Raw genomic sequence first — 18494 nt, 5'->3', positions numbered from 1 at the left:
AATGGTCTTACCTCAATAAGTCAGTCAGAATGTCAGCGCGTCGTAATACATTTACATTAAGTACAAAATGATAAATGTGACGGGTATGACAGTAGAGATATCGAGTTGTCAATGAACCTGTGGCGGTTACATATTGGTCATCAATTATCACTTATCAATCATTGAAAAATGTTATAAAGATACTAAGGTAAATCCATAGATTCCCGTAGGCTGTCGCTGTCAGTCAAGACACGGATCGAGTCGATACTACGATAGTTTGGATGGTTTGGTTCGTGAACGATTATGCAGTCAAACACTCTGACGTTTCTCAATGTGTGCTAAGTGTTTGAGTTCAAGAAAAATGGCACTAAATAACCAGAAACAACGCTTTTTCGTGTATGCGTGTAAGGGAATTCCCAGGGGTTCCCCAGGAAAGTGTAAGTAGTCCGTCGGTGTATATGTCATTTCAAGAATACGGTCCCCTAAACACGTAAGAACATCAAGTTGTGTCGTTATGAACGTCATGTGAGCGGCCTCTTGTCCAAAGGAAAAGACGGATATCGTGTACACTTGAATTTTTTCCATGCAATGTCAACAGAAACAATGTAATACAGTTACAATCAATGTTTAACTGAAAATCAGTGATGACACGAGAACACGTGTTCTTCTTGAATGTGACGTCACTACAAGGGGCTACCACGTCACGTCAGGTCAGCAGCAACAATCAGGTATTGAGTGTTCCAAACACTGATGTCCACACACTGCTGCTTACGATGTGGGTTGGTGTGGGTTGCTAATACATTAGTGTAGGTTGCTAATGCATAATTGTGGTTTGTTAATGTATTAGTGTGGGTTGCTAATGCATTAGTGTTGGTTGCTGATTAATTAGTGTGGGTAGCTAATGCATCAGTGTGGGATGCTAATGCATTAGCGTTGGTTGTTAATGTATTAGTGTGGGTTGAGAATGTATTAGTGTGGGTTGATAATGTATTAGTGTGGGCTGCTAATGCATTAGTGTTGGTTGCTAATGTATTAGTGTATGTGCCTGATGCTTTAGTGTGGGTTCCTAACGCATGAGTGTTGGTTGTTAATGTATTAGTGTGTGTGTCTGATGCTTTAGTGTGGGTTCCTAATGCATAAGTGTTGGTTGTTAAAGTAATAGTGTGGTTGCATGATGCTTTAGTGTGGGTTCCTAATACATGGGGGTTTAATGCTAATGTATTAGTGTGTGTATCTGATGCTTTAGTGTGGGTTCCTAACGCATGAGTGTTGTCTGCTAATGTATTAGTGTAACCAAAGGTAAGCTAATTTATATAACCAAAGGTGAGCTACGTGATGTAACCAAAGGTAAGCTACTTGATTTTACCAAAGTTGAGATACTTGATGTAATGGTTCAAGAGACCAACGTGAAAACAAGGGACGTGGTGTCAGACATTTGCATCAAGTGGACCCATAATCTTCAGAAATGTTTGGGAGTTAGATTTCTCCACAGGCCAATTACCAGTCCCCCGACAATAGGTGGTGCTGCTCTGCTCCTCCCCCTTATATCCTGTAACAGTACAATGATGACCCCTGGGGAAGACTCAGGTGCGTCATTTGACCAGTCCCCGGACAATAGGTGGTACTGCTCTGCTCCTCCCCCTTATATCCTGTAACAGTACAATGATGACCTCTGGGGAAGACTCAGATACGTCATTTGACCAGTCCCCGGACAATAGGTGGTACTGCTCTGCTCTGTCTGTGGCATAAAAATAACAAACAACTAGTATACGTGTCAAACTTAAAAATGGCTTAAGTTTATCATTTACCTTCATCATTTTATCTTTTCAAGGGTACACATTTTGTAGAAGTTTTATCAGCTCAAAGTAATGATTGTGTCCATGAATCACAGTGATAAGGGATAAGAAAACAGCTGCAATATTTGTGAAGCCTCGGATGTTTCAGGAAAAGATATAACAAATATTGTTGTCATACCAGAGAAGGTATGATAGACTTTGATTGATGTATCATACCTTATCTGCACTTATCCCAGGTCTGATTTATCCCAGGTATTAACATAGCCCACTCCAGCAAGTCCACCTTAGGAATCCTGAGTATTTGATGACATTTTATAGGCCATGTGTATATCTCATAAACGCTGATCTGACATCAACGGGCATACTAGCACTGTACCTACAATATGTGACGTAGTATTAACGTGTGTGTTCAGACTCAAATTTCCGACATGACTGATATTAGAACGATGCACATTTTGATTAATGATGAACTATATCTAACCCCGTATCTCTAAAACGGATCATTACTTGATCAGCGAAAGTTTTCTTCAAAACACCTAGGTGGGTTGAGAGATGCCTGTCTGTATGGACTCCAAATATGCGCAGACAGACATGTCCATCAGAAATTCGCACAACGTGAATAGATTCGGTGTACAAATTCGTGAATATTAAAAAGTCCGTCATTTTTATGAAGCACCCTTGTTGTTTTTTGAATGGCACATGGTAGATTAACTTGTGTGCAGTAACTTTTATTCCATCATATCCTGTTGAGCAGTCCATATTCAGACATAGTAATATGCGTTGTGTTAGTCTGTTTTAGAGTGAGTGACCGATATAGTAAGGGATAACGACAAGGGGAAAAAAGGATTCTGGTGCTACTGTTACGCAGGCTTTGACAAATTTTCTTTATTTACACTAAAAACTAGGTACAATTTTATGTCTGCAGGGAAGTGAAAGGTACACATACAAAGGAGAGAACATCGTGACCATGTAGATGCATGTACCTGGGTACAAAACAACGGCTCACAGGTCGAGAACAGCCCCCTCAGCTCTAGAATAGTTCACTTGCTTCTATTGATTGTATAGTATGTTCAGTTTGCCCATGTCGGCAAAACTAACATAGTGAAACTGATGTCAGATGTAATTCCCTGTTTGGACTTAAACCACATGTTTCAGTGTATATTCAGGTGAACAACTGACTTGCTGGTAATGGGAGCCGCCGGTGGGACAGGATACGCTCACCTTTTAGCAAACACCTGGTATCATCATAATTTGATGGGGTTCAATAAAGACTTGCTCATGATATAGTCGGAATCATACAGTCGACACTGATTAACGCAGAGATTTCCTATGAATATGGAAAAGGCCTTTGTGCGTCTTTAGCGCACTGGCAGTGAACAACAAGCAGCCAATGAAGGTCTCCACGTGGGGATTCCGAGTTAGAATAGGTCCTCAGCAACCTGTGCGTGTCGTACGTGGCGACCAAATGGTCAGACTCCGCTACTTGGTTGATACAGTGTCATCGTGACCCAACGACTTGGGATGTTGCTTGTGATGTCAGTCACTGGTTTCTCGCAATCATACACGATTATTTACCGTCATACATGCAGCTTGAATATCGCAGTCGATTCATTTATTTGCAACACACATAAACAGCACTCTATGTGATAAAATGTGCCTGGCTTCACGTGTATTTTCGTTCACTGTATTTTATTGCGCTTCACAAAACATCCAATCACGATTTATCTCCCTTCGACCGCTCAGAAGCCAAGTGAATGTGACAAGTCCTCACCACAGAAACGAGAGAGCTGTCGGTTCTGTGCTTCATAACGCGAAACAGTTCAGTAAGTTACCAAAACAATCAGTACATTTAATGTATATATGTACAATAGTAGTTCCAGGGAATTCTGTGGAACACTGAGGCTGATATTATACTTAAATTCGTCCCTTGATTTGTACCCATGTCAAACAAGGTGACTAAATTGGTGATCGGTTGGTCACAATGGCTGCTTAATACGGGCTTTTCACGTTGACAGGTTAGGCGGTGTGCAGCCACGATCAGCCTGTCGAACTCAGCAACTGTCGCCCGGATCATTGTGGTCGTAAGAATGCCTATAAGTCTGGCTGTCATGTAAATATTACACAGATATATCAGATATCACGAATAGATCCATAATACACTGGCATGATGATAATTCACAATAATTCATTTTGGGGTATCATTAAATGAATTATTGATGTAAAATCAGGAATAAATAGTAAATCGGCGCTTGATATATAAATCTGTCACAAAACAGTCCTGAACAGAAGGAATAGCTCCATGTTACACTCGCTTGCGGTGCAAACATGAAAAACACATCATGCGGAGGATCTGGTATTCGATGTAATGACATTTTATCAAATCCACCTACAGTCGAAGTTTGTAAAACATAAAATGGAAAACATGTTCAGATTAGATCTGAAGACTAAAAGCAGTACGTGAGTAACCGTGTCTTGCTATTTAGATTACAAATATAATATGTACATTTACAGACCATGTATGATTAAATCTTAATTCATCACATTCAAATAGCAAAGCTCAGATGAGTGATTAAACACTAATATATAATGTGATTTTACTAAAACACAGTGAAATGTGCTTAAAGGTTAAGACACAATGACACATATCAAATCTAAATCCTCAACTCACACGTGAATACAGTTGATTGAAAGGAGGATTGTGACATGTTCACTCACTTATATGTAAATACCTTCACTTCATCTGACATACACACGTACATACGACCACGCCCACCAACACACACTCCACGTGGATACTTGACACCATCCTGTGATGTCAGCATGTGTCTAACAAACTGTCCTGACTCAGTCAGATGGATGACTCTTTGTAGATGGCTGTCTGTCACCAGGATCTCGCCTGTGCTGGTACTTGTGATACCGTATGGATACTTCAGGGCTGTGTCTCCTGTAGGGCTGTAGGTGAACACCACATCTCCCTCGGGAGTCAGACACGCGACACACTCGGATCCCCGGTCACACACCAGGATGTTTCCTGTCCTCGTGGTACAGAGGAAGGAGGGTTTCTTCAAGATGTATCTACTAGGTTGGCCTTGACAAATTGACCTCAGCACGTGTCCCGTCATACCCAGGATATCAACACAGGGATGGGAGTAGGAACCTGCTGCTAGTGTTGATGGTGTCAGAGACGTTATACCCCAGTACTGTTTGCAGGTTGTGATGGCTGACAGCAGCACCAGGTCAGGGTTGACTTGCACAGTTACAATCTGAGTGGCTGACGGCACAGTGACAGCCACCTGGTTGTCCGTCAACTTTGTTATACCCCACGGACGACCACCCACACTGAGTCTGCTGTGACCTTGCTGCTTGTTCCTGGAATAGAAGGACTTCACACTGTTGTTGTTGTAGTCTGTGACTACCACTGTGTCTTTACCATTCACCACAAACACCGTCACGTCAATGGGGCTGGTCCAATATGTATCTCCTGCTACTCTGACGTTAATGGTGTCCTGTAACACAGGAGTAGCCTTCAGGTCCAGCACGTTAATGGTGTCCTGTAACACAGGAATAGCCTTCAGGTCCAGCACATCCTCATACAGGACGTCTATCTCACCCAGCTGTAGATCGTCCAGTGCTCTACTCAGCTTGTCCTTGTCCTGTCTGAACATGATCCTGGCTATTCTTCCCTTCTCTTTCACGTCTGCGACTCCGACAGCCTCCACATCACCGGCCTCACATCCCTGGTACATCTCATACACACCCATGTCACACTCAGATTGTAGAGTCTGGTCTATCAGCTCAGCCTGTTGTTGGTACATCTGTACTGACATCTCAACTGACTTTATGTCTGCCTTCAGTTCTCCAATGTGTCTGTCAGACATCGCTTTCAGTTCAGCCAGAAGGTTCTGTTCCTTGACTTTGATCATCTCTATTGCTTTGAGGCTTGCAGACTTGATATTCGATTCTATTTGTAAGTAAAGTGTTAATTCTTCATTGACTTTTGAGGTTTGTTTTTTAACATGTGTTTTCATCTCGTCTTGTTTCTTCAACAAATCCTCTTTATTCCTTCTCAGCTCGGTTTTCATTGCAGGAATCTCCGACTCAATTTCAACAACCAAGTCACATTTCCTGTGATGGATTGTGCAGCATTTTTGACAAACAGCTGTTTTACAATCTTTACAAATGTATTTGATGTTTTCATCTTTGTGAATTTTACACATGACCTTTCTCTTGACCCTAACCTTTGTCTCTCCAGACATATCAACTACGTCATGGTGACGGAAAGATGGAATTCGTCTGTGTACTTGTATACATCGTTCACAGAGTGCGTCGTCACAAACAGAGCACCAAGATGTAGCCGGAGTTGTCTCCCCTTCCTCCTTGCAATAACTGCAGTGAGTCGTATCTGAAATAGGAATGTAATCATGTAGAGATAGTCACAGTTCTATATCACTATCTATTACAGAACTTCATGTGGCATATCACTCACACGTGTGAGACAACATGCATCAATAACATCCCAATACGACGTAATGTGAAAAAGTATGTAAATAACATTGGATTTGTCTCACTGATAGAAATCCCCATATAGATTTCAGAAGAAAATAGCGATTGTGTCTGAGATAGACCTTAGACTATCTCCCTTTCGAATCATGTTCGGATAATCGTTGTTACTTGTTAAAACAGTGTACACGATACGATTTCATAGTCTACATACAGTCTACAAACAACTTAATAAATGACTTTCGATACATTTTGAAACCATACAAAATATCTTCTCACTCAACACACATTCCTATAATCCAATCAGGTGTGGAGTTACCTGCTTCGAAATAACATTTATATTCATACAAACCACAAACTCTCACCTTTAGATCCGGGGCCAAACGAGTCCAAGAGTCCCTGGATGACAAAGATAGGCTTGACGTCATCCGCCCACTCCTCCACTGGTCTCTCAGGGGAAGACACTTTCGTCATCTTGCTGCAGAATGGACACAGGAGAGACTTGGCACTGACGGCTTCTGGTCTGGTTTTGGTGTAGTTGACGACACATTTCCGACAGAAGGTGTGATTACATACAAGTGTACAGGGCTTGTCAAACACCTCTGTACATATCGTGCATGTCAGGAAGTGTTCTGTTAACTTTTGGGAGGTCGCCATCTTACCTACAAAAAGACAAACCAGACGCTGAACAAAACAACATGATCTTAGCCACAATCCGAGCTTACAGTTCTTGAACTCGTGACACTAAGACCGACTGTAGTTAAGAAAGAATATTTGTATCCTACCGTTCATCGCCTGGATCATCCAGATCTTGAAACAATTAAAATATCCCGTGTCATATAAAACATTTTTCAGATGTATGCAGATCTTATGAATTAAGAACTAATATTCTGCCTTACACGTGCGTGCGTGCGTGCTTGCGTGCTTGCGTGCTCGTGTATATGCGTGTGTGATTTTCTCAACTCTCGGCGGTCGTACAGGAAGCATAAATAGGTACTTTATAGCTACCCATTCACCCGTTTGTGTGTACCCGGGATCAGTGAGCAGATAGTGAAGGGTGCTTTACAACTCGAGGTCACCCGCTGGCTTCACAACATGAACATTGTGCAGTGTATAAATCACGTGACATAGTTATGGGGTGACACCCACTCATTACCATATCGAAAGTATGAGACATTATTAGGGTTCACATACTACCATATCAGATATGAAATAATACAGTTATGTAGAAGTATTTTCCCGTATGGTTTACTGAAGCATTTGTCAGGGATCATGTCAGTAATAACTGTAATAGACACACGTGATATATACATACACATACATCGGATCAGTCTCAGTATTGAAGTCAAGTATCGAAGGCAATAGTGAAAGTAGATCTTTGATGTATTCCGGTTAGCCTACATGTAACATTTAATTAGGTGCCCGGTCATGAGAATCTGCCTGGAGATGACTGTATAGTTAGATGAACCCTTGTGGTGTTACCAGTACACAGTAGGACAGGTGTGTAGCGTTATGACTGAAGTAGACACAGGCCTTGTGACAACACACACTTACCTGGTGTTGAGGGAAATTGAGCAGCAGGAAGTGATTCATTCGTGACCAACTCGTGTCATTCCGGGACAAGCTTCTCGCAGTTTACGGAAAGAGTCGAGTGGTGACGAATGCACGTGTGTAACCAGAAGTGGATTTCGACAACAGGTAGGACTGTGTTAAGGTGGAGGTTCTGAAAGCAGGCCCACGCTGTAGCACCGCAGTGAATCAGAGCGACCTGTTATCCCACACGCAAGCAGCATAGTTTATACAGTGTAGTAAATCATTCGTGTTAAATAAGCACAGCAGAAGTCCAGAAAGTTCGAATTAAATATAAACTATTTTATTTGTTATTTATTTTATATTGCATGTTTAATTGATGCGACATGTACAATATGGTTGCACCACTCAGCTGGCTGCAAGAACTGTTCTTTGATGCAGTTTTATATGTCATCTGTTGTAAGTACAAAATTATTTCGCTGAACAGCAAGTTTATTACATTAAACTGGCCACATGTCTTTCCACTTGCACCTTCAAACAGTTGACTGATGCCTTCCACCTCTTGGCTGCCATTCAGTAGCACGATAGACCAATGTTGTATAAGCAAGGATGTTTCTCCATCTATCATATGAACATTCCTCATCAATGTAGGATTTTGACATATTGATACGTATCGATTTCCATATTAAAACAATATGTTAACCCAGAAATTAGTTCGTAACAGAATTTAGGGTGAAACCAACAAACACCCAACAAATGGTATACAATCAAAAATACAATAAATAAAGTTACTGCACAGAAATAACATTGTCAGTATGCAATAGAGTGTAGTACAAAATTTAATGGCAGTATTAAATATGATGGCAGTGGTGACATTAAAAAATTACTAAAAACAAATGCATAAAGAAAATATCATCTTTAGAGGAGAAAGGTCTTACCTCAGTAAGTCAGTCAGAATGTCAGCGCGTGTAATACATTTACATTAAGTACAAGATGATAAACGTGACGGGTATGACGGTAGAGATTTCCGAGTTGTCAATGAACCTGTGGCGGTTACATATTGATCATCAATTATCAATTATCGATCATTGAAAAATGTTTATAAAGATGCAAAGGTAAATCCATAGATTCCCGTAGGCTGTCGCTGTCAGTCTAGACACGGATCGAGTCGATACTACGATAGTCAAACACTCTGACGTTTTCTCAGTGTGTGCTTAGTGTTTGAGTTCAAGAATAAAGGGTCTAAATAATCAGCAACAACGCTTTTTCATGTATTCGTGTAAGGAAATTCCTAGGGGTTTCCCAGGAAAGTGTAAGTAGTCCGTCGGTGTTTATGTCATTTCAAGAATACGGTCTCCTGAAAAACGTAAGAATATCAAGTTGTGTCGTTATGAACGTCATGTGAGCGACCTCTTGTCCAAAGGAAAAGACGTATATAGTGTAAACTTTATTTTCTTTCCATGCAATGTCAACAGAAACAATGTAATACAGTTGCAATCAGTGTTTAACAACAAAATAAATACTACAAAATGTTTTGCTAATTAAAGTAACTAAAACAATTGATGTTTCAAATGTAAATTGTCAATGGAAGAGAAGAGAATAAGCTGTCTAAATAATCAGATCCCATTTGGCTAAAAGGGCAAAATAGCAGTGAATTTACAGATGAATGGACCACTGAAAATCAGTGATGACAGGAGAATACGTGTTCTTCTTGAATATGACGTCACTACAAGGGGATTCCCCGTCACGTCAGGTCAGCAGAAACATTCAGGTATTGAGTGTTCCAAACACTGATGTCCACGCACTACTGCTTACAATGTGGGTTGGTGTGGGTTGCTAATACATTAGTGTAGGTTGCTAATGCATAATTGTGGGTTGCTAATGCATCTGTTGGTTTCTGGTGCATTAGTGTGGGTTGCTCATGTATTAGTGTGGTTTGCTAATGTATAAGTGTGGGTTGATAATGTATAAGTGTTGGTTAATAATGTATTAGTGTGGGTTGAAATGTATTATTGTGGGTTGAAATGTATTAGTGTGGGTTGATAATGTATTAGTGTGGGTTGCTAATGTACAAGTGTTGGTTGCTAATGCATCAGTGTGGGTTGTAAAAGTATTAGTGTTAGTTGCTAATGTATCAGTGTGGGTGCCTGATGCTTTAGTGTGGGCTGCTAATGCATGAGTGTTGGTTGCTAATGTATTAGTGTATGTGCATCATGTTTTAGTGTGGGTTCCTAACGCATGAGTGTTAGTTGCTAATGTATTAGTGTGGGTGCCTGATGCTTTAGTGTGGGTTCCTAATGCATTAGTGTTGGTTGCTGAATTATTAGTGTGGGTTGCTGTTGTATAAGTGTTGGCTGTTGATGCATTAGTGTTGGTTACTGATGCATAAGTGTGGGTCGATTGTGCAATAGTGTTGGTGGTTAATGCATTAGAGTGAGTTCTTATGGTCCTTTGTCATTGGAAACACCGCTGTGAGCTCACCTGTCACGTGTTCTTTCATACATTCTTCAAGATCCCATGCTTAGATTGTTTCATCGTGCCCGACGACCTGGTTCTTTGCTGATGCCACCAAGCACTGTTTAGCCCAACACTTCTTCACGTTGTGCTTTTAGTAGCATATTGCTGACTGTGGCGTTAAACAGCATTCACTCGCTCGGATATAAAACATAAAAAATAATTATTTTTCCTCTTCTTCGTTCTCTTCACTGGCTCAAGACACGTGATATGATATGATTGACTACTGACGTATTTCTCTCATTATTATGTATGTTTTATACCTTCTGTATGCGACTTGAACAGGTCTCTTTATGGCATACAACGACTTCTACTACTACTACTACTACTGCTACTACTACTACTACTACTACTACTACTACTACTACCACTACTACTGCTACTGGGGCGGTCGGGTAGCCTAGTGGTTAAAGCGTTTGCTCGTCACGCCGAAGACCCGGGTTCGATTCCCGACATGAAGCCCATTTCTGGTGTCCCTGCTGTGATATTGCTGAAATATTGCTAAAAGCGGCGTAAAACTAAACTCACTCACTCATACTACTACTACTCGTATGCATATGAGACAACGGAATGTTAAAGTATATATAAGTAAGCTAATTTATGTAACCACAAGTACGCTACTGGATGAAACCAATGGTAAGCTACTTGATGTAATCAAAGGTAAGCTAATATATGTAACCAAAGGTGAGCTACGTGATGTAACCAAAGGTGGGTTACTTGAAGTTACCAAAGGTAAGCTTATTTATCTAACCAAAGGTGAGCTACTTGACGTAACCAAAGGTAAGCTAATTTATGTAACCAAAGGTGAGCTACGTGATGTAACCCAAAGTTGGGCCACTTGACGTAATCAACGGTAAGCTACTTGATGTTACCAAAGTTGAGATACTTGATGTTACCAAAGTTGAGATACTTGATGTTACCAAAGTTGAGATACTTGATGTAATGGTTCAAGAGACCCACGTGAAAACAAGGAACGTGGTGTCAGACATGTGCATCAAGTGGACCCATAATGTTCAGAAATGTTTGGGAGTTAGATTCCTCCACAGGCCAATTACCAGTCCCCGGACAATAGCTGGTACTGCTCTGCTCCTCCCCCTCATATCCTGTAACAGTACAATGATGACCTCTGGGGAAGACTCAGATGCGCCATTTGACCAGTCCCCGGACAATAGGTGGTACGTCTCTGCTCCTCCCCCTCATATCCTGTAACAGTACAATGGTGGCCTCTGGGGAAGACTCAGGCGCGTCATTTGACCAGTCCCCGGACAATAGGTGGTACTGCTCTGCTCCTCCCCCTCATATCCTGTAACAGTACAATGGTGGCCTCTGGGGAAGACTCAGGCGCGTCATTTGACCAGTCCCCGGACAATAGGTGGTACGTCTCTGCTCCTCCCCCTCATATCCTGTAACAGTACAATGGTGGCCTCTGGGGAGGACTAAGATGCGTCATTTGACCAGTCCCCGGACAATAGGTGGTACTGCTCTGCTCTGACTGTGGCATAAAAATAACGAACAACTAGTATACGTGCCAAACTTAAAAATGGCTTAAGTTAATCATTTACCTTTATCATTTTATCTTTTCAAGGGAACACATTTTGTGAAGTTTTATCAGCTCAAAGTAATGCGTGTGTCCATGAATCACATGATAAAGGATAAGAAAACAGCTGCACTATTTGTGAAGCCTCGGATGTTTCAGAAAAAGATCTAACAAATATTGTTGTCATACCAGAGAAGGTATGATAGACTTTGATTGATGTATCATACCTTATCTGCACTTATCCCATGTCTGATTTTTCGCAAGTATTAACATAGCCCACTCCAGCAAGTCCACCTTAGGAATCCTGAGTATTTGATGACATTTTATAGGCCATGTGTATATCTCATAAACGCTGATCTGACATCAACGGGCATACTAGTGCTGTACCTACAATATGTGACGTAGTATTAACGTGTGTGTTCAGACTCAAATTTCCGACCCAAGACATCTTCTTCTCAGCTGGTACATAATTCAATATTCTTGAAGTCACGTTGACCGCGGCATGGGTGACGTATGCCTGTTGGTGTTGGATGGACATAGCAATGTCCCACAAAATGTTTACATGACAAACACATGGCCTACTGATTACTTTGATACGTCAAATCTACCAGGAGTTTTCCTTTTGTACCCAGGTTTCCTGTTTTTTGCTTTGTGTATTAGAATATTCAATGTGTTAGTATCAATATATGCGATATCTATTGATTATTTGCGTATGCCACTTAGTACTGATAACACCCGTGAAGATCCGGGGTAGAATAGGTATTCAGCTACCCATGCTAGCTGTAAATGGCGACAATGCTTGTCGTAAGAGGCGAGTAACGGGATCGTGTGGTCAGGCTCGCTGACTTGGTTGATGCATGTCATCGTATCCCAATTGCCGTCATATAGCTGCAACATTGCCGAGTTCGGCGTTAAACAACAAACAAACAATACTGATGATTATCTAGCGTCGCCTCCAAATTGTCTGACCATCCTTCATGTCCTTATCTCGCATTGTATGAAACATTATGACTAATATTAGAACGATGCACATTTTGATAAATGATGAACTCTATCTAACCCCGCATCTCTAAAACGGATCATTACTTTATCAGCGAAAGTTTTCTTCAAAACACCTAGGTGGGTTGAGAGATGCCTGTCTGTATGGGCTCCAAATATGCGCAGACAGACATGTCCATCAGAAATTCGCACAACGTGAATAGATTCGCTGTACAAATTCGTGAATATTTTATTTCATTTTTATGAAGCATCCTTGTTGTTACTTGAATGGCACATGGTAGATTAACTTGTGTGCAGTAACTTTTATTCCATTATATTCTGTTGAGCAGTCCATATTCAGACACAGTAATATGCGTTGTGTTAGTCTGTTTTTGAGTGAGTGAGTGAGTGAGTAAGGTATAACGACAAGGGGAAAAAAGGATTCTGGTGCTACAGTTACGGAGACTTTGACAAATCTTCTTTATTTGCACCAAAAACTAGGTACAATTTTATGTCTGCAGGGTAGGTGAAAGGTAACATAGAAATCAGAGAACATCGTGAACATGTAGATGCATGTACCTGGGTACAAAACAACGGTACACAGGTCGTGAACACTCCCACAGGTCTAGAATAGTTCACTTGCTTCTATTGATTGTATAGTATGTTCAGGTTGCCCACGTCGGCAAAGAAACATGGTGAAACTGATGTCAGATGTAATTCCCTGTTTGGACTTGATCCACATGTTTCAGTGTCTTTTCAGGTGAACAACTGACTTGCTGGTAATGGGAGACGCCGGTGGGACAGGATACGCTCACCTTTTAGCAAACACCTGGTATCATCACAGTTTGAAGGTGTTCAATAAAGACTTGCTCATGATATAGTCGGAATCATACAGTCGACTCTGCTTAACGCAGAGATTTCCTATGAATACCAAAAGGCCTTTGTGCGTCTTTATCGCTCTGGCGGTGAACAACAAGCAGCCAATGAAGGTCTCCACATGGGGATTCCGGGTTAGAATAGATCCTCAGCATCCTGTGCGTGTCGTACGAGGCGACCAAATGGTCAGACTCCGCTACTTGGTTGATACAGTGTCATCGTGACCCAACGACTTGGGATGTTGCTCGTGATGTCAGTCACTGCTTTCTCGCGTTCATACTCGATTATTTACCGTCATACATGCAGCTTGAATATCGCATTGTTGACCAACAAACAGAATTACAGTCGATTCATTTATTTGCAACACACATAAACAGCACTCTTTGTGATTAAATGTTCCTGGCTTCACGTGTACTTTCGTTCACTGTATTTTATTGCGCTTCACAAAACATCCAATCACGATTTATCTCCCTTCGACCGCTCAGAAGCCAAGTGAATGTGACAAGTGTCATCACCACAGAAACGAGAGAGCTGTCGGTTCTGTGCTTCAAAACGCGAAACAGTTCAGTAAAGTTACCAAAACAATCAGTACATTTAATGTATATATGTACAATAGTAGTTTCAGGTGATTCTGTTGAACACTGAGGCTGACATTGTACTTAAATTCGTCCCTTGATTCCTACACATGTTATACAAGGTGACTAAATTGGTGATCGGTTGGTCACAATGGCTGCTTAATACGGGCTTTTCACGTTGACAGGTTTGGCGGTGTGCAGCCACGATCAGCCTGTCGAACTCAGCAACTGTCGCCCGGATCATTGTGGTCGTAAGAATGCCTATAAGTCTGGCTGTCATGTAAATATTACACAGATATATCAGATATCACGAATAGATCCATAATACACTGGCATGATGATAATTCCAAATAATTCATTTTGGGGGATGATTAAATGAATTATAAAATATAAAATCAGGAATAAATAGTAAAACGGCGCTTGATATATAAACCTGTAATAAAACAGTCCTGAACAAAAGGAATAGCTCCATGTTACACTCGCATTGTGGTGCAAACATGAAAAACACATCATGCGGAATAAATAGTAAAACGGCGCCCCGTGTGTAAATCTGTAACAAAACAGTGTCCTCAACATAGCAAGCAAGGATTACTGTCATGTAAATATCCATCCTACACCATCTCAGCTCACACCACTTCTAGTTATAACACAGAAGGACTAGCTCCGTTTCACTGTCATAGTGGTTGCACAAATGAAAAACACATCATGCGGAGGATCTGGTTTTCGATATAATGATCTTTTATCAAATCCACTTACATTCGAAGTTTGTAATATAAACAATGGAAAACATGTTCAGATTAGGTCTGAAGCAGTAGTAAATAGCCGTGTCTTGCTATTGACATTACAAATATAATGTGTACACTTACAGACCATGTATGATTAAATCTTCATTCAACAAATTCAAATAGCAAAGCTCAGATGAGTGATTAAACACTTATACAAATGTGATTTTACTAAAACACAGTGAAATATGCTTAAAGGTAAATACACAATGACACATATCAAAACCTATATCCTCAACTCACACGTGACTACAGTTGATTGAAAGGAGGATTGCGACATGTTCATTCACTTCAATGTAAATACCTTCACCGTATCTGACAAACACACGTACATACGGCCACGCCCACCAACACACACACCATGTGGACGCTTGACGCCGTCCTGTGATGTCAGTATGTTTTTAACAAACTGTCCTGCCTCAGTCAGATGGAGGACTCTGTCAAGATTGAGGTCTGTCACCAGGATGTCGCCTGTGCTGGTGCTTGTGATACCACGTGGATGCACCATTTCTGTGTCTCCTGTAGGGCTGTAGGTGAACACCTCATCTCCCTCGGGAGTCAGACACACGACACTCTTGGATCCCACGTCAGACACCAGGATGTTTCCTGTCCTCGTGGTACAGAGGAAGGAGAGTTTCATCAAGAAGTATCTATTAGGTTGGCCTGGAAAATTTGACCTCTGCACGTGTCCCGCCATATCCAGGATATCAACACAGGGAGGGGAGTTAGAACTTGCTGCTAGTGTTGATGGTGTCAGAGACGTTATACCCCAGTACTGTTTGCTGGTTGTGATGGTTGACAGCAGCACCAGGTCAGGGTTGACTTGTACTGTTACAATCTGACTGGTGTCCAGCACAGTGACAGCCACTTGGTTGTCTTTCAACACTGTTATACCCCACGGACGAGCCTGTTGTGACCTGGCTGCTTGTTCCTGGTGTAAAAGGACTTCACACTGTTGTTCCTATAGTCTGTGACTACCATTGTGTCTGTACCATTCACCACTAACACCGTCACGTCAGTGGAGTGTGCTCGACGTACATCTCCTGCTACTCTGGTGTTAATGGTGCCCTGTAACACAGGAGTAGCCTTCAGGTCCAGCACGTTAGTGGTGTCCTGTAACACAGGAGTAGCCTTCCTGTCCAGCACGTTAATGGTGTCCTGTAACACAGGAGTAGCCTTCAGGTCCAGCACATCCTCATACAGGACGTCTATCTCACCCAGCTGTAGATCGTCCAGTGCTCTACTCAGCTTGTCCGTGTCCTGTCTGAACATGATCCTGGCTATTCTTCCCTTCTCCTTCACGTATGAGACTCCGACAGCCTCCACATCACCGGCCTCACATCCCTGGTACATCTCATACACACCCATGTCACACTCAGATTGTAGAGTCTGGTCTATCAGCTCAGCCTGTTGTTGGTACATCTGTACTGACATCTCAACTGACTTTATGTCTGCCTTCAGTTCTCGAATGTGTTTGTCAGACATCTCTTTCAGTTCAGCCAGGAGGTTCTGTTCCTTGAATTTGATCATCTCTATTGCTTTGCGACTTCCAGACTTGATATTCGATTCTATTTGTACGTAAAGTGTTAATTCTTCATTGACTTTTGAGGTTTGTTTTTTAACATGTGTTTTCACCTCGTCCTGTTTCTTCAACAAATCCTCTTTATTCCTTCTCAGCTCGGTTTTTATTGCAGGAATCTCCGACTCAATTTCAACAACCAAGTCACATTTTCTGTGATGGATAGTGCAGCATTGTTGACAAACAACTGTTTTACAATCTTTACAAATGTATTTGATGTTTTCATCTTTGTGAATTTTACACATGACCTTTCTCTTGACCCTAACCTTTGTCTCACCAGACAGGTCAACTACGTCATGGTGTCGGGAAGATGGAATTCGTTTGTGTACTCGTATACATAGTTCACAGAGTGCGTCGTCACAATCAGAGCACCAAGATGTAGCCGGAGTTGTCTCCCCTTCCTCCTTGCAATAACTGCAGTGAGCCGTATCTGAAATAGGAATGTAATCATGTAGAGATATTAACAGTTCTATATCACTATCTATTACAGCAGTTCATGTGGCATATCACTCACACGGGTGAGACAACATGCATCAATAACATCCCAATACGATGTAATGTGAAAAAGTATGTAAATAATTGGATTTGTCTCACTGATAGAAATCCCCATATAGATTTCAGAAGAAAATAGCGATTGTGTCTGAGATAGACCTTAGACCATCTCCCTTTCGAATCATGTCCGGATAATCATTGTTACTTGTTAAAACAGTGTACACGATACGATTTCATAGTCTACATACAGTCTAAAAACAACTTAATAAATGACTTTCGATAAATTTTGAAACCATACAAAATATCTTCTCACTCAACACACATTCCTATAATCCAATCAGGTGTGGAGTTACCTGCTTCGAAATAACATTTATATTCATACAAACCACAAACTCTCACCTTTAGATCCGGGGCCAAACGAGTCCAAGAGTCCCTGGATGACAAAGCTAGGCTTGACGTCATCCGCCCACTCCTCCACTGGTCTTTCAGGGGCAGACACTTTCGTCATCTTCCTGCAGAATGGACACAGGAGAGACTTGGCACTGATGGCTTCTGGTCTGGTTTTGGTGTAGTTGACCACACATTTCCGACAGAAGGTGTGATTACATACAAGTGTACAGGGCTTGTCAAAAACCTCTGTACATATCGTGCATGTCAGGAAGTGTTCTGTTAACTTCTGGGAGGTCGCCATCTTACCTACAAAATGACAAACCAGCCGCTGAACAAAACATCCTGATCTTAGCCACAATCCGAGCTTACAGTTCTTGAACACGTGACACTAAGACCGACTGTAGTTAAGAAAGGGTATTTGTATCCTACCGTTCATCGCCTGGATCATCCAGATCTTGAAACAATTAACAAATATCCCGTGTCATACATGTATAAAATATTTTTCAGATGTATACAGATCTTATGAATTAAGAACTAATATTCTGCCTTACACATGCGTTCGTGTGTGCTTGCGTGCTTGCGTGCTCGTGTATATGCGTGTGTGATTTTCTCAACTCTCGGCGGTCGTACAGGTAGCATAAATAGGTGTTTTATAGCTACCCATTCACCCGTTTGTGTATACCCGGGATCAGTGAGCAGGTAGTGAATGGTGCTTTACAACTCGAGGTCACACCCTCGCTTTACAACATGAAGTGTGTGCAGTGTATCGATCACGTGACATAGTTATGGGGTGACACCCACTTATTACCATATCGAAAGTAGGAGACATTATTAGGGTTCACATACTAGCATATCAGATGTGAAATAATATAGTTATGTAGAAGTATTTTCCCGTATGGTTTACTGAAGCATTTGTCAGGGATCATGTCAGTAATAACTGTAATAGACACAGGTGATATATACATA

The 18494-nt window shown here is 41.4% G+C and overlaps 4 protein-coding genes across 4 annotated transcripts in view; all 4 read right to left on the bottom strand.

The window, feature by feature from the left end:
* LOC124126284 (E3 ubiquitin-protein ligase TRIM56-like) overlaps window positions 1-18494 on the bottom strand; it is a 36314-nt gene that overhangs the window by 6318 nt on the left and 11502 nt on the right. The window lies entirely within an intron of this gene.
* LOC124125746 (E3 ubiquitin-protein ligase TRIM32-like) overlaps window positions 1-18494 on the bottom strand; it is a 41329-nt gene that overhangs the window by 22400 nt on the left and 435 nt on the right. Inside the window, exon 2 of the mRNA XM_048399060.1 lies at window positions 17538-17834. Within this exon, the coding sequence (XP_048255017.1) occupies window positions 17538-17829 (292 nt within the window). The 5' untranslated portion in view covers window positions 17830-17834. The remainder of the gene's footprint in view (window positions 1-17537; window positions 17835-18494) is intronic.
* LOC124126279 (protein wech-like) lies at window positions 3376-7964 on the bottom strand. The gene is made up of 3 exons (XM_048399078.1): window positions 7830-7964; window positions 6641-6937; window positions 3376-6177 (listed from the first exon to the last, which is right to left on the bottom strand). Exons 2-3 carry the CDS (start codon window positions 6930-6932, stop codon window positions 4487-4489), a joined length of 1983 nt encoding a protein of 660 aa, XP_048255035.1. The 5' UTR covers window positions 6933-6937; window positions 7830-7964; the 3' UTR covers window positions 3376-4486.
* Window positions 14050-18494, bottom strand: part of LOC124143285 (E3 ubiquitin-protein ligase TRIM56-like) — a 124569-nt gene continuing 120124 nt past the window's right edge. Inside the window, exon 5 of the mRNA XM_048399065.1 lies at window positions 14050-15371. Within this exon, the coding sequence (XP_048255022.1) occupies window positions 15354-15371 (18 nt within the window). The 3' untranslated portion in view covers window positions 14050-15353. The remainder of the gene's footprint in view (window positions 15372-18494) is intronic.

Source organism: Haliotis rufescens, unplaced genomic scaffold, assembly GCF_023055435.1.
Source record: "Haliotis rufescens isolate VD_foot unplaced genomic scaffold, xgHalRufe1.0.p SCAF_19, whole genome shotgun sequence".
Classification (NCBI taxonomy): Eukaryota; Metazoa; Mollusca; class Gastropoda; order Lepetellida; family Haliotidae; genus Haliotis; species Haliotis rufescens.
The sequence above is the reverse complement of the archived record's forward strand: the minus strand, read 5'-3'. Positions and strand labels throughout refer to the sequence as shown.

Bases quoted from the DNA above. Each gene is read 5' to 3' on its own strand.
- LOC124126279 (XM_048399078.1), bottom strand. From the start codon at position 6,932: ATGGCGACCTCCCAAAAGTTAACAGAACACTTCCTGACATGCACGATA. The intron at 6,178-6,640 runs GTGAGAGTTTGT...TTCCTATTTCAG, and splicing joins GTTTGGCCCCGGATCTAAAG to ATACGACTCACTGCAGTTAT.